An 18,582-nucleotide genomic window follows, 5' to 3' on the forward strand; every position below is an offset into this window, starting at 1 on the left:
GTAATGGGGCCCTTATAACTCCCACAGTAAACAACAAATTATTCATATGAAATTTTGTGCTCTTACACATTCTGTTTTACTGAATAGTATGCTATAGTTCTCTTGAGTTCAGATCTATAAGTTGAGAAGATATTGGGAGTTGAAATTTTTTTGGGTCATGGTTTTGCTGTGAAATGGGGCCCTTATAACTCCCACAGTAAACAACAAATTATTCGTATGAAATTTAATGCTCTTACACACTCTGTTTTACTGAGTAGTATGCTATAGTTTTCTTGTATACAGATCCATTAGTTGAGAAGATCTTGAGAGTTGAAATTTTTTTGGGTCATGGTTTTGCTGTGAAATGGGGCCCTTATAACTCCCACAGTAAACAACAAATTATTCGTATGAAATTTTGTGCTCTTACAAACTCTGTTTTACTGACTATTATGCTATAGTTTTCTTGAATACAGGTCTATTAGTTGAGAAGATATTGGGAGTTGAAATTTTTTTGGGTCATGGTTTTGCTGTGAAATGGGGCCCTTATATCTCCCACAGTAAATAACAAATTATTCGTATGAAATTTTGTGCTCTTACACACTTTGTTTTACTGAGTAGTATGCTATAGTTTTCTTGAATACAGATCTATTAGTTGAGAAGATATTGAGAGTTGAAATTTTTTTGGGTCATGGTTTTGCTGTGAAATGGGGCCCTTATAACTCCCACAGTAAACGACATATTATTCTTATGAAATTTTGTGCTCTTACACACTCTGTTTTACTGAGTAGTATGCTATAGTTTTCTTGAATACAGATCCATTAGTTGAGAAGATATTGAGAGTTGAAATTTTTTTGGGTCATGGTTTTGCTGTGAAATGGGGCCCTTATAACTCCCACAGTAAACAACAAATTATTCGTATGAAATTTTGTGCTCTTACACACTCTGTTTTACTGAGTAGTATGCTATAGTTTTCTTGAATACAAATCCATTAGTTGAGAAGATATTGAGAATTGAAATTTTTTTGGGTCATGGTTTTGCTGTGAAATGGGGCCCTTATAACTCCCACAGTAAACAACAAATTATTTGTATGAAATTTTGTGCTCTTACACACTCTCATTTTACTGAGTAGCATGCTATAGTTTTCTTGAGTACAGAACCATTAGTTGAGAAGAAATTGAGAATTGAATTTTTTAATTGGGTGATGGTTTTGCTGTGAAATGGGGCCCACAGTAAACAACAGATGGAACCGTCATCCTATCATAGTAAGAAGGATAAGCGAACTGTTTCTTGAGCCAAAGTAACCAATACTAGTTTGAAGGTTTTGTATAATGAAGTTTCTCGATAATTGAATGACGCAGATGCCCTAGAAGGTTTGAACCTAATTAAAACTCTCCGGTAGGATAGTTGTATAAGGGTTCATCGTCAATAATTGCATGAAAAATCGTAATGTTGAAAAATATTACATTATTTAGGTAGGCCAATTTAAAAAGCGATTGTTATTAATTATGAATAAGACTGATTTTTTTTTGTTAAAAATCTGCGTTGAACAGTGATATTCATGGTTTTAAAGTATTTTGATTTTTTTTAGGTCATTTCAGGAATATACTTGTAGTCAATCACTGCTGCCACCCCAAGTCAAACACTGGTACCATTGAAAATTCGGTATGTCAATCACCGGGTCATTGAAATACTTTAAAAAAAGTAATATATTTTCGTTGACATAAAAATCTAATTTATTGAATACATAATACAATCTAATGGAGCGGCACAATTGTACCAACCAACACCTGGAGCCAAAATAACGGAAGATATTCTAAACGAAACTCGAATTTTTTTTTAAGCTCTAAATTACCGGTCGCTTCACCCTATTTGTTTTTTGTGAGTGCTTTTTTAAACTCATTTTTCGAAAAAATAAGCATACGCTTAATAAAACCCTTTAGTCTGTTGTTTATTTTAAACTTCTCTGTCATAAACCTATTTATTTCAAACATTATTCTGAACAAAATTATTATTTAACAGTTCTGAGATCTAAGTATATCTATACCGATTTAAATCTTTAGATCTTTTAAAACGATTCCTCTTTTTTTTGTGATGGTGCGGATTTCAGCTTCGTCAAATTCGATGATTGGTGGGGGTAGAATGGTCCTGATGGGTATGGCTTACTGCTTCGTTGAACTCGATGATTACCCGGTCAGATTTGGAGGTGTTGGGTTCTGGCACAATTTAGGTGCGCCAGTACCGCCATTTTCCCTCAACTGACGATACCACAAATATTTACTTTAGAATGTATTAACACTTTAATGCTGAATATTTAAATAGAATGGAAGAGAGTTTGAGAGAGAATAGAGATGTGCTAAAATTTTGTAACATGCAAAACAAATAATACATGGGACTTACAGTGAAGTTTCTCATCCAAGTTCCCTCGGGACGTGACTGAAAGCGCTCGTATAAACTCCTCAAACTCTATCGACCCATCCTACAATAAAACATGTAAACAGTTCAACTAAATTGTTCGTAAAAAAATTTAATACTATTAACATTTTTAATAAAAGGCAAATAAAAACTTAAAACAAAAATGAACATTACTCTTCTTTTTATTTGGCCAATTATTCTTTAATTGGGTTTCAAAGTTGAAATTGTATTGGAATTTAGTGACCGTAAAATATTTATATTAAGCAAGGAATCGGTACAGAACAAAAAAAAACGGAGTTGTTTTTTGTTCTGAACCGATTCCTCGCTATTTGAATTCTTAATATATTTAATAGGGTAAATGAAATATTAAAGTCAAACTGAGGAATATGTCCTTTCTGTCATCGTTCGTCTTGTTTGAAATATGGGATAAGATTATATTAGCTATGATGCTATTGGTTTTCGTAATATCGATTTTCACTTAGTCAAAGTGTTTGGAAAGGTGTGTGTGCTTCAAATGGAGTATAATTTGTACAACATTTTCGATCTAAGATTCTAAGATGCTCCTATTTCGCTTATTAAAGCAAAATATTCTGTTAGTGTTTTTTTTTCTTTGGAAAGAACTCTATTAATAGAAAGATTAAGTCATACTTTTTTGTCTATCATATCGCCTGAACCTCTAAAAACTAGTGAGAATATGCATACATATTTTCATATCTATTATAAATTATTTATTTATATATTCTTTTTTTTTTTTTTTTTTTTTTAAAAACTGATCTTAATAGACTTCAAAGGAATGTCCCTAGAAGAGTGAGTCGCCATGTTATCCGTCCCTTTCTTTCTCAGAAGTACTTCCAATCAGTAATGTTTAAGAACTCGGCCAAAAATCTGTGAAGTTATCACATATGCTTGTCCTGTCTAAATGCTTTTATTCAATTATCAGGTTTTTTTTTAAAAAAAAAAAAGAAAAAAAGTGTGATTGCTCTTTTATAAATAATACAAAATTCAATATTTTTTCTTTATGCTGAAATATGTTTAAAAAAGTTTTAAAAAAATTAACCTAGAGTGCTCTGATTCTAAGCAAAAATCCATTTTAATCGAAAAAGCTTCTAGAGTTCCATTAAAGTTTTGGTAGCAGATAAAATGTGTTGGTAAAATGAAACATTTCATGATATTTTTTTTATTTATTTTATTTTTTAACTTCTAACAATAATGGACAAAGCCAGTGAATTGCTATCGTAACTGTCACAGAACAGTTCAACATTTATCCTCTTTACACATAAAATACCATAAAAATCGTACACGGGTGAAAAACTTGAAAGGTGAGTTATAGAAATAGAAAATATTATTTCACATTGAATATTAATTTTAACTTCACAATAAACACACAAAGAATTAACAACAAAAACATTAATAAGATTTCCTGTTGTATTTTTTGCTTAAATTAAAAGGAAGAGTTGAGTGTTTTCAGTTGTTGGCTGAATTGACAGTGAAATTCAAATGAGAAAACTTTTTTTCTCACTTGTAGAGCTCACACTTAAAAAACATGAGTAAAGAAGATATACAAAAGTAGTATCAACGTCTTCTTTCTTCCCTAGAGATAGATAGCCTGACTTGCTTAGAGTCTATTCAGATTTCACCGCGTTATTGTTGTAACTGAAAGGAAATGTTGCTGACAAATTTATAAAAGTTCTATCAAATTTTTTCCGATAAAGAAAACTTTGTAATGGGATCAGTTTATATTCTCTTTTATACAAAAGTATGAATCTATTTATTACTGATACTTGCCTTTGAACATATTAATTCAATGAAATCAGAGCAATTTAATGCTCATCCAGTTTTAGAACTGAGAGTTTACTTTAATTTTGCTCCAACTTTTTCTACTTTTGAACTTTACTTTAAGAAAAGGTTTCTTCCTAACGCTGACTTAAATATTTACAATTTTCCTCATTACGAATCTCCTCACAGGTTACAAGAGATAATTCAGAATTAAAATTTTTCCATGAAAATTGTTATTGACGGTTCTAAAGTTGTTGAAGGAAAGTTTAAAAGTTATTTTTAACTCTAGGTACCACTCCAGTTCTTACCAACCAAGAACATCTTCATTAAAAACATTACAAGAGGAAATACCATTTAAACAAAAGTGGTTCTTTACAGAATGGGTTTAAAAGTTTATTTTAAGGAATTTTCTCGAGACTGGTCTGGAAATATTTGCTTGAAACTTGCAATATTATTGTAGTAATAAATACTTAAAACATTTCACAGCCACAGTTGATATTAAATAATACTGCAACATTTTTTGTAACTTAGGTTTACTTTAACTGCCATTATAAGTTAATGGAAGAAGACAGTATTAAAGTATATTCCACAATAAAAAATTAAATTTTGTCTAATCAAGATATCTAAAGATAATATATTTATTGTTACTAGCTTAAAGAAGATTTCCGAAGGTCTTTTCATCCATTACCTATCAAGAAAATTCTGAGTATCCTTCTCCAGAAGCAGAAACTTACAAAGTTCTGCGTACAGTGGAAAATACGATGACTATTACAAATTCCATTACAAAAAATAATGCTTTAGCAGAAGTGTCTTTGAAACGAACAAATGACATAAGAAGAATTTCTGGGATGTTCAGAGTGAATGTTAGTACTTTACTTGATCATGAATTGATTGTGGTACCTCGAGATAGTTTTGAAAGTTTATAGCCATCCTGTTTTGCAATATCAAGTTCTCAGAGATCTTTAGTATAATTTAGTCTGGTGGCCATGAATAAATCTATTGTCTCTCTAATGATGAATAGAAATAGGTTTGCTTATATCATTGGATAGTCTGTTCGTACTGAAATTTAGTTGTTAATTTCAGTTAATTTCAGGCTTACTTATTTAGTAAAGGGAGGCTTATTGAGAGCCTAGATGCTAGCTCTTTACTTCAAAATCTCCAAGCAACTGCTTGACAGTATCAGTCTCCTCTAATAGAAGCAAAACTGGAAAGCTGTCCTAGGTAGAAAAATATCGATTGCCTATCTCCCCCCTCACCATTCTGGCTCTTAGAATGTTCATAGTATTTTCTGTGACAATAACTGGCCATCTAAGCATGCCCAGTCAGCACGACTATCCCTTAATTGCATTCTAATCAGGGAACAACATCGTACCTCTCCATCTGATTCCGGTTTTAATCCTTTTGTTTTACAGGTTACCACTTTCTGTTTGAAGCCATCTAAATAAAAACAAACTACACGTTTAATATTTTGCTCTCCATCTTTAATCGCAACTCCATTTCCAATCATTCGATCAGTTAAAAGAGATCAGAAATTAACTGGAGTGCTTTCATATTAGTCTCATTTTTATTAAGAGCTCTTCTAAAGAAATGCAACAAAAGTAAAAGTCTTTTTTTACACAAATAAATATTTAATTTCAAAGAGTCAAACATGAAAATTTTTACCAACTTTAGTCAACAAAATACTTAATAGTTGAAAAGAATAATTTGTTTAAGTCAGCGTTTCATTGATAAATATTTTTCAAACGAAAAGACTTAAAAAGAATGAAACATTGTGAGAGAAATAAAGAGAGAATCACTAGTTTGTTTTCTTTGATTCAAACGTTTATAGTTTTCATAGTTTACGGTGAAGTTTTCTCTTATTCTTTAAGTAATTGGATGTATCTTCTGCGATGATTGGTGGCACCAGTAAGTTTTTCAATTTTTATTTTCTTTCTTTTACAAAAAGTTTTTTAAACTTTATTTAAAGTATTTTAAACTTTTCATTAATGATCGGGATGTTCGACTCTCAGAATGAGCTTGCTCAGTACACTTGTTTTTGAAACTACATCATTAATGATCGGGATGTTCGACTCTCAGAATGAGCTTGCTCAGTACACTTGTTTTTTAAACAAAACAAATCTGGAATGAAAATTGATCTGCAGTTAATTATAGTTGTCAGTTTTTCTTCTAAATTAAAACGTTTAAGAGAAATTCGCTTAAAATACTCTTTCTGAAATGTCAACGCACTACCTCTTACAAATAGAAAGAGTTAGTGAAAAAAGAAAATGTAAAATACTTGAATAGACAGACCTACGTCGTGGATTCAATCTTCAGAAATATAAAAGATATCATCTATCTCCTTTTTTTTTTTTTAGTACTTTAGGCTTCCCTGTCCAGATTGACTATTTCCCGAATCGAACCTTTTTCAATATCCGGAGCAACTTGGCAGGAACTTATTGTAGAATAGGGTGAATAGCAAGGCAATGCCTTTAGCCTCAATGCATTATTGAGAATTTTACACTGAATTAAGTTGTATTTAGAAGAAAGTGGTAGCATTTATTCCCTTTTATTTTTTCTTCTAATAAATAATTTCTCTACTTTTAAGATTTATTACAATTTATCATTTTAATAATGTTCTGAATATGATAAAAAAATCTTTATTAATATTAATATGTGGTATTTATAAGTTAATAATAATGCTATTTTTATTTCGATCTGAAAAACAAGATGTATAACTTCAAATCTGACATGAAAGAGATTTTAAAAGATAAATAATTTTATATTTTATAACTTTTTACTAAATAGAGACTTCCCTATCTCCAAATTTCTGGAAATTCTACACTCAAATTACTTTTTCTTTACAGTAATTTGTATAAAACTTCGAATTATCAACTCTTGTATCAAGTATGAATGCTTTCTGAACTCATAAACAATATACCAAGTATGTAGATAGTGGGAATTCCAGTTCCCATATTAGATGAAGAGCATGCTTTCCTTTCGCTTAAGTTTCTAGCTGGGTGAAGCCTGCTGCTAGGCTATTAGCCAAGAGTCGATGTGACCTCCTGGCTGTTCGTTGTCCTTCCAGTACTCGGCGATTCCACTTTCTTAAGCAACCCCAATGGTGAAAGCTGATGGTCCGTTCTCCTACGCTATTGTAACTTTGGGGTTGTTGCGTTTCCCTCTGGAAAGTGGCCGGTCTGAGCAGAGGGACTAAATCTGCCCTTATGCTTTTTTTTTTTTTTTTTTTATAGGCAATATGCCCAAGGTAAAATGCAGCATTTAATTTTGGAAAAAGTTGCAGCTTATTCATTGCTGCGGGCTAGCGTTTATGCTTATGGTGCGTAAGTCTGTTAAAGTTTGCGTGTAGAATTATACTAGAGCCATGAGGTTTCTGACGGTGTCCGTCGGATAATTAAAAGATACAGCTGTCTTAGAGTTGAACAGGTTTGTATTAATTGCAGTTTAAGTTGAGGAGTTCACGTTAATATTGTGTTATTACCAATAAAAGTAAAGTAATCGCCTATTTTTTCAGGCGGGGCTTAACATCCAATTACCAATTAGGCGTCGTGAACGGAGGCGGAAGCTCATACTTTACTACAAACAATTTTTTTCTACCAAATAAAAAGTAATCATACGCGGGATTCGAACTGGGGAACGCCCACTTACAAAGCTACGCTCTTGACCACTAAACCAACACCTGCCCTAAATTAAAATTAATATTATTCATAAGGGAAGGGATTAGCTATGCGGTTAGCGTATTGGATTCCCACGCGGAGGTCCCGGGTTCGAATCCAGCTGCTGACCCTTAGATTTTCTCTTCCTAGGAGCTTCTTACAGCTCACGGTTCGGTGATGGACAGTGTTGTCTGTAACGAGAGAACACTGTCCGGAGGCCGGCAGTGCACTGAAAAAAGCTCCGGGCGCCAATAACCCTAGATGTTGACGCTCCTTAAATCATAAAAAAAAATTATTTATATTATTTATTAATATTAATTTTTTGTTATTACTCCTTTATTTGACGTTTCCAATTAAACCCATCAGAAAATGAGCCATTAGTAATCAATGAGGTTATAGTTTACACAAGGCCGATGACAAATTCTTTGTAGCTTGAAAGAAAACCATTCTAGAAAGGGGTGACCGAGACAAATATTATTCTATTAGAAAGAGTAAATGGAAGGAGTGTGAGTAAGTGAAGGAAATCCACTAGGATCGATAATCGTAATTGGGTACAAGCGTACTCTATTTTTATCGTAACACATAATATTGAATCAAAACTAGCATTTTATTCCAATTTTTGTTTTGGTTTGTTAACTATAAAGTTGTAAACGGGTTTAAATCTTTTAGTCAAAGTTCAAAGTTCAATACTCGTATTTCAATTTCAATAATCCATTTCCCAGCTAATAGCTGGCTTGACTAGAAAAGGATATTATCAATTAATCCAAAACGATGAACACTCTACAATTATTATTCATTAAACCTTTTTTTTTCTTAATTCATTAAATATTCTCTTGAAGTCTATCCAAAATTTGTTGTCGCGAAAAGCCAGTTGCTTCCAAGTAACATTGGGGATAAATATTTCAAGCAATGCTGGCAATATCAAAGAGTCAAACTAGTTCGATCTATAATCCACTAGCCAAATAAGTAAGAGTTTCTCAACCTTACAGCACCGTCTCTTCGTGGGTGAGGCGTATAATTAATTATCTTTTATACGCTGTGCCAAGAGTGATAAATGGTTTTCGTCTTTCGCTATCTATCTATCCGTGGTTATTTTTTTTTCTTTTTAGCATTATACCGGCTTCATGACGTAAATTTGATAAAGAACAAAAGTTAATATTAAATTCAACTACTTATTGTTGATGAAAGAAAGAAATAGTTGAAATCAGTATATTTTTAAATGCCACCTACAAGGAACAGTTCCTTTTCATAAACATTTCTGCAGAGCGAAAACTAATTCCAGAGTTACAGTTTTAAAGCTTCTGAATTGATTTTTTCTTTCTAAAGTTTGGAATAAGAAATCTAATTGAAAAACAACTAAGGCATACAACCACATATTTAAAAATTGTTAATGAAAAACGAGAATTAACTCTTGGAAGAAGGCTACCTAAATTACATTTTTTTAAATCGTTTATCTAATTACAATAAACAACATATAACACTAATGGAGAAGTTGCCCAGCGGTAACACTCCAATAACATTTTACTTTCTACTGACTCTCTTCATCAGAGAGGAGATTGCTAAGCCATTGTCTTCTTAAGACGCCTAGAAGTGTTGTCTGGAAATGTTCTGGAAGATAGATATTGTAATAGTAGATTGTGATGTGATTGAAGGTTAAGATGGAATTTTCTGTATCGGATTTTAGCAACTTGTGCGACGAAAGGAATGTTTAAGTCTTTGTGAATGGTTTATTGGTGACGTAGAAAGGAGCGTTTACTACAAAGCGAAGAATTTTAGTCTGCAAGGACCTGGATTCTTTGGAGGTTTGAGCAATTGGTTGAACCCCACAGTTCGATAATTATATTTTTAAAATGGGAAATAATAGCCTAAATTTATTTCAATTCTAAAGATGCTTAGGAATCATTTCTAATTCTTATCTCAGGCCAGAAAAATACATGGTAATCCAGATAATGTTCAAAACCAGGTGTACTAAAAGTGTGTCAGTATTTGGTCCTAGGAATGGAGTCGTCCGAAGTGTCCCAATCGCAAATAAGACAGATTTATGGATAATGTGATGTGGAGATGGCTATGAATCCGCTAAACATAAATAAAATTTCAAACAACAACTCTCTCGCGATAATGGAAGTCCGAGTAGATATTGTTAGCGTTTTAAGGCTGAGATAACAAAGAGATCCTTAAACTAGCCAGACAACATCTTCTTACAGTTAGTTTTAGGCAGGAAGAAGTTGTTAAAGCGCTATTAGAAACGAAACTGTACTTCTAAATTAGTGCCCTAAAGTAAGATAAGTGAAAGTTTGGCTTTGAACTTTATGGGGGATAATGTCCCCCAAATGTTAAGCCAAAGAACGTCTGACTTTACACTGCTGCCAAATAGAATTGGTTGGCACACAACTTGGCGGTCGGAAATTGCAGCCAAAACTCACTTTTAGCCCCAATACTGCTAATAAAATTATTTATTTTAAAAATATTCAAGTGCAAAACATAATTCAACTCTCATAGTTTAATCACTTTTTTTTTATTTTTTTGCAGATACAATAATCTAACAAATCATACTTCATAATCCCAACTATCAATATGATTCATAGGCAGAACTGAGAGACTCCCATTTGAGAGGTAAGTTCATAAAATTTCAAAAAATCTTCTGTTTTCAAAAGAAATTCACAGATTCAGCAAATTTCTTTTCCGTATACTCCATTTCCTTTAACTCTGACTTTGAGAAACAAATTCAAACCTCGTTAATATACATTTTTTTTTTTTTTAAACGGTCGTTCATTACACAGAAATCTACTTTAGAGGGAACCTCTCTCTCCCAAAACTACCCTAAAATTAATCTTTCGGGAAAAAATATTCCAATAAATTTTACAGATTTGTATATACACCATTTGTAAATAAAGTTTAAAGGAAATCTTTAAAAAGGAGATAAACTAAATAAAAAACAGAAATAATTTTAGCAACGTGTATTTCCGGTAAGTTACGGTCCAGTTCCGGAGCAATCCTAATTGTATTATGAAGTTTAAGCGACCTACGTTTTTTTTTCCAAGTTTTTGTGACAATATTTACTAAAAACATTTTATTTTGTACTCGGTAGTCACAAAACTAACCTTTCCCATGCTTTAACTCATGCAGAGTTTGAACCCTAAAATCGTTTTTAATTTTCGTCTTTACAGCATTGCTTTACTTGGACCGAAGACTTTCTTGGAACCCCCACACTAGACTTAAAAGGACAGAACTATCGATAGACTAAACAGACGGTATCGACTACTTAAAAGAATCTTAGACGACAGATCAAAACTCTCTCTGGACAACAAAAGACTGATTTATACTTCTATTTTGAAACCCATCTGGGAATATGGAATAGAGCTGTGGGGTTCAACCAAACGCTCCAATCTCCAAAGGATTCAATCTCTACAATCTAAAATACTTCGAACTATTGTAAACGCTCCATTTTATGTCTCCAACCTGACTATACACACTGACAACATTTCTTTTTTCACCCAAGTTGCTAAAATACGATACAGAAAACTCAACTTCAGCCTGTAATCTCATATAAATCCTCTAGCTCAAAATCTTTCTTCTAGAACTCTTCCTGACAACCCGGACAAGACGTCTTAAAAGACAGTGGCCTCGTGATCTCCTTTCAAGTGAAGAGATGTAACTTCTCCACTCGTTACCTAATCATTTACTACTCTATTGTATCATTGTTACTTATAGCGCTAATGCGCTGATTGTAGCGCAATAAACGCAAAAAAACAGCATTGCTGTTTGCAAGGTACTCTTGGTTATACACAGAATGGATTCAAGAGAAATATGTACTTTTGGTATAAACAAAACTGCTGATATAAAAATTCTCAATATTCAATTATTTAAAGTTTATAAACTTGATTATTTTATGGTACTTTATACATTTTTCAATTGGTAAGACTAAAGATAGCATAACAATTAGCACAGGCAATCAATTTAAGTTCTGTTCAGTGCCGTAAATGTATCGATTTCTTCTTTAAAACAATTACGCGTAACGTTTAAAAAGTAATGGGTTTTGAGTATTAAGACCTTTGCTATACAAAGTCATTTATACGCTCAATAATAAATAGATTGCATTCTGAAGGCTGGCACCGATACAATAGTTAATTACTGTTTATCAACTATTTATACATTCGAATTTACATTCATTAATAGAATTATTAATTGAAGCAGAATTTATATATAGCAGAATATTGAATAAAAATTATCTCTAAATTGTAAGCTTTCATATATTTATTTATTCATTTACATGGAAATTGAATAGTTACACAGGAAAATGTAGGTCACCTGTTTTCTTATTTACAACAAATTTAAAATGCATGTCAGGTAAAGGAAATAAATATAAGTACATCGAAATGTGCCATCAAGCAACAAATGGCACGAGCAGATATTAGAAATCGGACTGAATTTATTTCCGCTCATCACTGTTCAGTTCAATGAACATGTGCCGATTCCATCCATGTCTGTGATGAATGTATGAATCTTTCCATATGGCGGTGATTTCAATAACTTTCTATAAAATGTCCTGCCTTTTTTATACACTCAAAGCTATGCAAGGATTCGCGCTTTTTCATTTTCAATTTTATTTCTTTGACTTCATACATGAATCAAATAAACTAATTTGTAATATCGCTAAAATGAATCTCTAACAGAAAGTACATAAAAAATAAAAGTAAACATTAATGAAAGTAAATTCTAAACTTCAAAATTCTAAAGCTACTGGTATTTATTATTACTTTTCAGACAAGGCGAATTTATTATTTATTTAATAAATGAGATTGGTAACAATATTCTGTTCACACGTTCACCAACACCACACGCTAAAAACATTTTTGTAAACAGGAATCGCAAAACATATATTTCTGTATTTTTTCCAGGGATGTAACAGCACACTGTGAACTTGAACATCATTTTCTCCTTTACTGGTGGCCAGGCGAGTCCCTATAGCCTTCCTTCCAGAACTAGATAGCCAAGAAATCCTAGGAGGGTTCCTGGGTGGATATGTTCTTCTTCCTAAAGTTTAATCTTGCTTGTATATAGAGACTTGCAACGCAATTACATTATCTCCCTAAAGAAACTGCCGGTACAATCGTTTAGCAGACCTACAGATTCATCTGATGCCCACTGAATCGACTATGGCCCGTGAAGAAATATACCTCAGTTTGTAGAATTTATTTTTACTTTGGCCGAGATCAGCTTAGTTCTGGTTATAATGGTCCACACAAACGTCTCCTTCTTCAGACTTGGGAAGATTGATTGAGAGCTTAAATCTGCAGACCTCCTTCCACATGAACTCCTCTCAGAAAAACAAACCATTGCCTACCCCGCTAACAGGAGGTTTGGTGCCTTTCTTCGCCAGAGTATCTGCCGTTTTCATTCCCCTCCAAGCCAACACGTCCTAGCTCATCTATTTCCAGGTAATATAATATTAAACAAAAAGGTCGAACAAAAAATTATTATTATTATTATTTTGAATGCAGATCTAATGGGTCTTTTCAAAAGAGTAATGTCTGGAAGAAAGGAATGTACAGGCTTTTAATTAAAAAAAAACAAAACACAATAGTTGATAAACAGAATAAGGAGGATGAACGAAGAACAATTAATTAGAAAGTAAATCAATGCAGAAATGAGAGAAATATTCAGTGATGCGGTGCTTGGTAGTGCTGAGCAGTAAGAGACGAGTGCTTGACGTTCAAAAAGAGCAGCAAATGTCAATCAATCAATCCTGTAATAAGAGCAAAGAAAAGCGCAATTAGCAGACCCGACGAAGGAAAGTGGAGAACTTCTCTCACTAACAATGGACACCAAGCGTGAACATTTCGGTTTCTTTGATTTCCATCAATAACCAATAATTCTATGCCCAAACGAAATAAGATATACTTTAAAGATGTAAAGCCAATCTAGATTCAAGTGACGCTGCTTCGAAGATTCAAAAATCATTACTAGATTAATTTTTTTGCAATTATCTAACTAATACTTAATATTTAACCGTCACGAACTAGTAAATATATTAAACATATAATTGAATAGTCACTGACGGTTGTTGCAAAATTAAAAATCTTTGTTTTCTCCGCATAAAATTTGGCGAAAGATTAATAAAATTCTCAGGAGAGGTGAAGACTTAGTTTGGGCAGGATTATAACGATTCTATGTTAAGTAGGTTGGTTCACTCATTATCCATTAACACTATCATCTTCACTTTAACACTCATGTAAATATCTGCAATAAATATTTAATGACTTCATGTCAACTGTAAACCGATAAACAAAAATATTATAATTACATACAACGGGTAAAATATTTTAAAAATATAAATATATCAGGCGACGATGTAATTACGCCTGTTCTACATTCGGTTAGTTGAGACACCTCATAAATAATATGCAACAGCTTTAATTTCTCAAGATTTATTACTAATTCACTGCAGTAAAAAGAAATTATTATGAGATTAGCTTTTACCCATAATATTTTAAAAGCCAAGAAAAAGCACTACATGGGTTAAAGTGAGTATGTCTAGAGAATCAGTATGTGTCGTGAGAATAGAGTATTTTAAAAACAATAACCAAGGTAAGCCCAAGATTGGCAATTCCACTACAATACTTCTATCGCCTCCGATCATATAAATCGACAGATATTCTTTACCCTTAAAGTATAACAGATCTATCCCGGGTTATTTACTCAAAGCAGTTTCTAAGTCCTTTTTTATCTCCACCAGTCACGCTTACTATTATTGATAGAAAACGTTAGTTACAATTGTAAAAACTACTGTAAGAGAAAGCCTTTTTGTACGAAATGTTATTCAATTAATCACTTAAAATGTATAAATTAAAGCTTACATTATACATTCTGCAAGAGGAATCAAAATCAAAGTAAAACAAAACATACACTTATACGTAACTAATTACATGTAAGTAATTCGATACAAAATCCACTCTTAACTGATGTCCAGTTTGGGAGGGTAGCAGGACCCCCTGCGGCTAACCACTGGTATTAAATAGTAGCCTCCTGTTTAATAAACACCGTAACAAAACACCAACAAATAGCCCATTAAATATTTATACCCTTGCGTATTTTAGGCAGGAGATAGCCCGCAGTTATGCGACCCATTACAAATTCATTAAGCAATATTGCGCTACTTTTTTATTATTTTTTATTTTATATTACTACCGTATATCAGAGTGAAATTAATTTTCTTCCATGCATCATCTCCAGCGCATTCATTTTTTTCAATACAGTTTTTGATTGATTTTCTCAGATAATGCAATTTTCACGTCTTAAAAAAACTTGTTTTCTAAAGTTAAACATAAATTCTCTTTAGGAACAGGAGTTTTAAACTTTAGTAATAGCAAAAATTCAAAACGAAATATTGCCAGAAATTAACGATGTGATATTTCTTTTAATTGCCACAAACTAAGTAAGGACTATAGTTTAAATCAAAACTTACTATTAGTTTAGACTCCTAGCATCACATTTCTGGTTAATAGGTTTTCTGAAATGTCCTCTCCTAGAAATGTTCTTAGAAGTGAAAATTTTCATGGTGTAATATTTAGATAAGATGTTATTGAACCTACACGTATGTAATCAATCACTAAATGATGTAAAAGCCATTTTAGAAAAAAAGGTTTAACACAGAAAAATCGATTCATTGAAGCGATTTTCCCGGATAAACGAATTAGGCCAAAACTTAATTGTCGTATCCTTGATGACACTTAAATAACAAATTAGAACTTCCTGATTTTTAGGGTTTGAGTTACGGTTGTTTCACAATACACCAAAATTTAAAACAATTATTCAAACTCATGAGACTCACAAACGTTTATTTCTTCCCCCCCCAAAAAAAACACAAAATACCTGAGAGCAATGCTTCCTTCTAGAAAGGAGTAAGTAAACTTGCCCACAAAAGTTACAATAATTTGAGCATTTAATTGCTTTATTAACTAAACTATAAATCTCACACTCTGGAAATCAAAGTAATTTGCTATAAATTTCTGTTAAATTTATCACCTTGGAGCTGGTGGAGATGTGTGCGCACATGTAAGTGGAAAACGAGAGCCCACAATCGAAACTAATGGATTTGACCTTCTCAGCAGCACTAAGTTATGGTCGTACGTTTTGCTGATAACGGTCTGTAATTAAAGTTCTCATCCATATCTTGAATGGATCTAGCTTCATGGCATCTACACCAGATAAGTTAAATCATTGATTTCCTACTACAACTTCTGAGTAATTGTATTGGAAAATGTGGGTAATTAATTTTTACTCACTAACTAGGCCATCAAAATACGCTTTCCTAAGAATAAAGATTCAGATCAAATTTTAGCTCTAAGTACGAAATTTGTCTTTAGTTTAAGGAGAATAATCCACACAATGATTGGAAAGTCAGCAGCTACTCTCTTCTTGCCTTCATTATCGTGACTTTGATGATATCCTGAAGTGGTAGCTGAAACTAGGTTTCTAGTAAGGGAGATGTTTCTCCTTGCTCGGCGATTCCACTTACAGGACTCAGGATCCGCTAGAAAAAGACCAAATTAAGCTGAGTGCTCAATGCGAGTTAATCTAGCTTTATGCCTTTTTATAGCCTCCTTTTTACAGTTCTTTCTACGATGGATCACACACAAGGTGTGTACTAGGAATTTAGAGAAGGTTCAGGAGACTGTTGGATCAGAATGGTTCACAGAATATGTCACTAGATCTACGGTTAGTCGTCGAAATTGCCATTCTAGAAAAATTAGTAAGACTAAATAAAAGGAATTCATCATCTTTTTATCAACTAAAAATAGACAAGATGGGGGCCTCTGATATTTATTTATGTTTAGGTGGTCCTTTTTATATTAAAATGGCACAAGCTTCAACTTGTTGGTTTGGTGAGGTATACCAGTGTACTTAATGGCTGCCAGGTCCAAACATTAAACTTAAAACAGCAACTTTAAAGTAAACCCTCAATATTTTTTGAAGTATATCTTACTTTTTCAAATAATGTACGAATTTATTATTCTTTCGTATTATTATTCTTTAAACAAAGACAATGATCGTTAAAAAGTTGGTTATCTAAAAAATAAATAAAATAAAGTAGAGGAATTCTTTAATTAAATTAAAGTAAATTTATTAATTTTTAAGCGAAAGTGCCAGAATTAGTGTTCACTCAACATTTTTGACACTTAGCTCCTAAAAATCTTTGATTAATAGCAGAATGCATTCACTGTTTATATAGATTGAATGATTAAAGTGCACTTTTGTTATCTCGAAATGCATTGATCTTCATTTCTTTGTTGAAAGTTTTTAAAAGTTGAGTAGGGTTTTTTCATTAGAAGTTCGCATCCTAAGTAACTTCCTATCTTATTAAGTTCAGCACAAAAAGTTTCTAAAAGTAATACAGCACACTTTGGAAGCAAGAATAACAAAAAGCAAATCTTGATAATGTAAAAACACCAAGTTAAAAAAATTTATTTGTTACTTACGTTGTTTTCATCAAAAACTCTGAACACTAGTGATGCGAATTTCGTTGGGTCCCCTTGAGGAAAAAACTGCCGGTAGATCTTAATGAAGCCCTGAAATGAACAAAGAAATCATTGTTAGGTTAGTGCGTTTTAAGAATAAACTAAAATTGGTGCACGAACGATTGGACCAAGTTTTAGCTTTACAATATCTTCGATTTAAATAGATTATAATATCAATTTTTAGAGAAACTAGCATGCGTATGTTTATTATACAGAAAATGTTTCTAGAGATGGCCAATAGAATGTGTCCAAGTTAACTAAAATTCTTGTATTGTATGAATATTATATTGTAAATTAAAACTACTTTAAATAGCAATTAAATCAAATATACTTTAGAAACCAGCTATTACAAAGTTATAATCAACATATATTTGTTGCTTTTTCTTTTTATGTGTTCTAAATCTTGTTTATAGGAATTAAGAATTAGTCTTTTTCTGATTTCAAGTTTCGGTACGGATATATGTATATCCTCACTCTTTTCTTATTTAGCTCATCTACAAATCAAAGTAGCCTTTGATGGGCACATTCTTAAAGAAACATATGATGAAATGGGAAAACTGAGTTTTGATGACATTATAACCAACAAACCTGGCTTCAAAAAATAAAAATTATTGTCCATTAATGCGAATTTAATCTAATAATAATGTTTATTAAGTAGTTTACATGGTAGACAATAAGAGGTTTAGCTGTTTCTCCCACCACCGGGAGTTGAATTCAAAAAATGAAAGCTAGAAAAACCAGGAATGTTACTTTATAAGGATGTCCTGAGCACTCAGTCTGAGGGACGTATTAATAATCTACGCTAAGTAGACAGCCAGGAGAGGTGGTAAGTTCAAAGGACTTGAACTCATCTATTTTAGTGTGTTATCTGTGATTTAAACTGTTAGAAACGTACTTCAGACTACACTCTAGCATCGGTTTGTGGTACGTTTTAGACTGTTTTATCATGGATTTTAACGTTATACCCTAGCAGTCTAGTGAAACACAAAATATTCAGGTGACATTTAATAATTATATTAAAATGAATTCGCTAATATTTAAATAAAATTCCAACAGTTTTAATTTTTATTTGGATGTTTACTTTCTTTGCATGGAAATACAATCTGAATTGAACAAAAAAGATTCATGCAATATTAAATATTAGATAAATTGCGTGGTTTCGGTAATTGTAAGACAGTATTGTCTACCTAAAGTTAAAATATGATTGTAAATAAGACTGTTTTCTCATTTCTTGGGTGAAAAAT

At 32.3% G+C, this 18,582-nt stretch overlaps 1 protein-coding gene and 1 long non-coding RNA gene across 10 annotated transcripts in view; one reads left to right on the forward strand and one right to left on the reverse strand.

Annotated features, from left to right (window-relative positions):
- LOC141449860 (frequenin-2) overlaps nucleotides 1–18,582 on the reverse strand; it is a 242,879-nt gene that overhangs the window by 65,011 nt on the left and 159,286 nt on the right. For all 7 annotated transcript variants that reach the window (XM_074119740.1, XM_074119739.1, XM_074119738.1 and 4 more), the window contains 2 exons: nucleotides 17,300–17,389; nucleotides 2,377–2,455 (listed from right to left, as the gene is read on the reverse strand). In XM_074119740.1, the coding sequence (XP_073975841.1) occupies nucleotides 2,377–2,455; nucleotides 17,300–17,389 (169 nt within the window). The remainder of the gene's footprint in view (nucleotides 1–2,376; nucleotides 2,456–17,299; nucleotides 17,390–18,582) is intronic.
- Nucleotides 1–18,582, forward strand: part of LOC141449866 (uncharacterized) — a 32,802-nt gene that overhangs the window by 10,326 nt on the left and 3,894 nt on the right. For 2 of the 3 annotated variants that reach the window (XR_012455744.1, XR_012455746.1), the window contains exons 2-3: nucleotides 10,350–10,433; nucleotides 12,719–13,258. This is a non-coding gene — a long non-coding RNA (uncharacterized lncRNA). Of the gene's footprint in view, nucleotides 1–4,818; nucleotides 5,031–10,349; nucleotides 10,434–12,718; nucleotides 13,259–18,582 lie in introns of all 3 variants that reach the window. The other variant, XR_012455745.1, reaches the window with a different exon arrangement.

Source organism: Rhodnius prolixus, unplaced genomic scaffold, assembly GCF_049639745.1.
Source record: "Rhodnius prolixus isolate KJV_2025 unplaced genomic scaffold, Rpr scaffold_2, whole genome shotgun sequence".
Lineage (NCBI taxonomy): Eukaryota > Metazoa > Arthropoda > Insecta > Hemiptera > Reduviidae > Rhodnius > Rhodnius prolixus.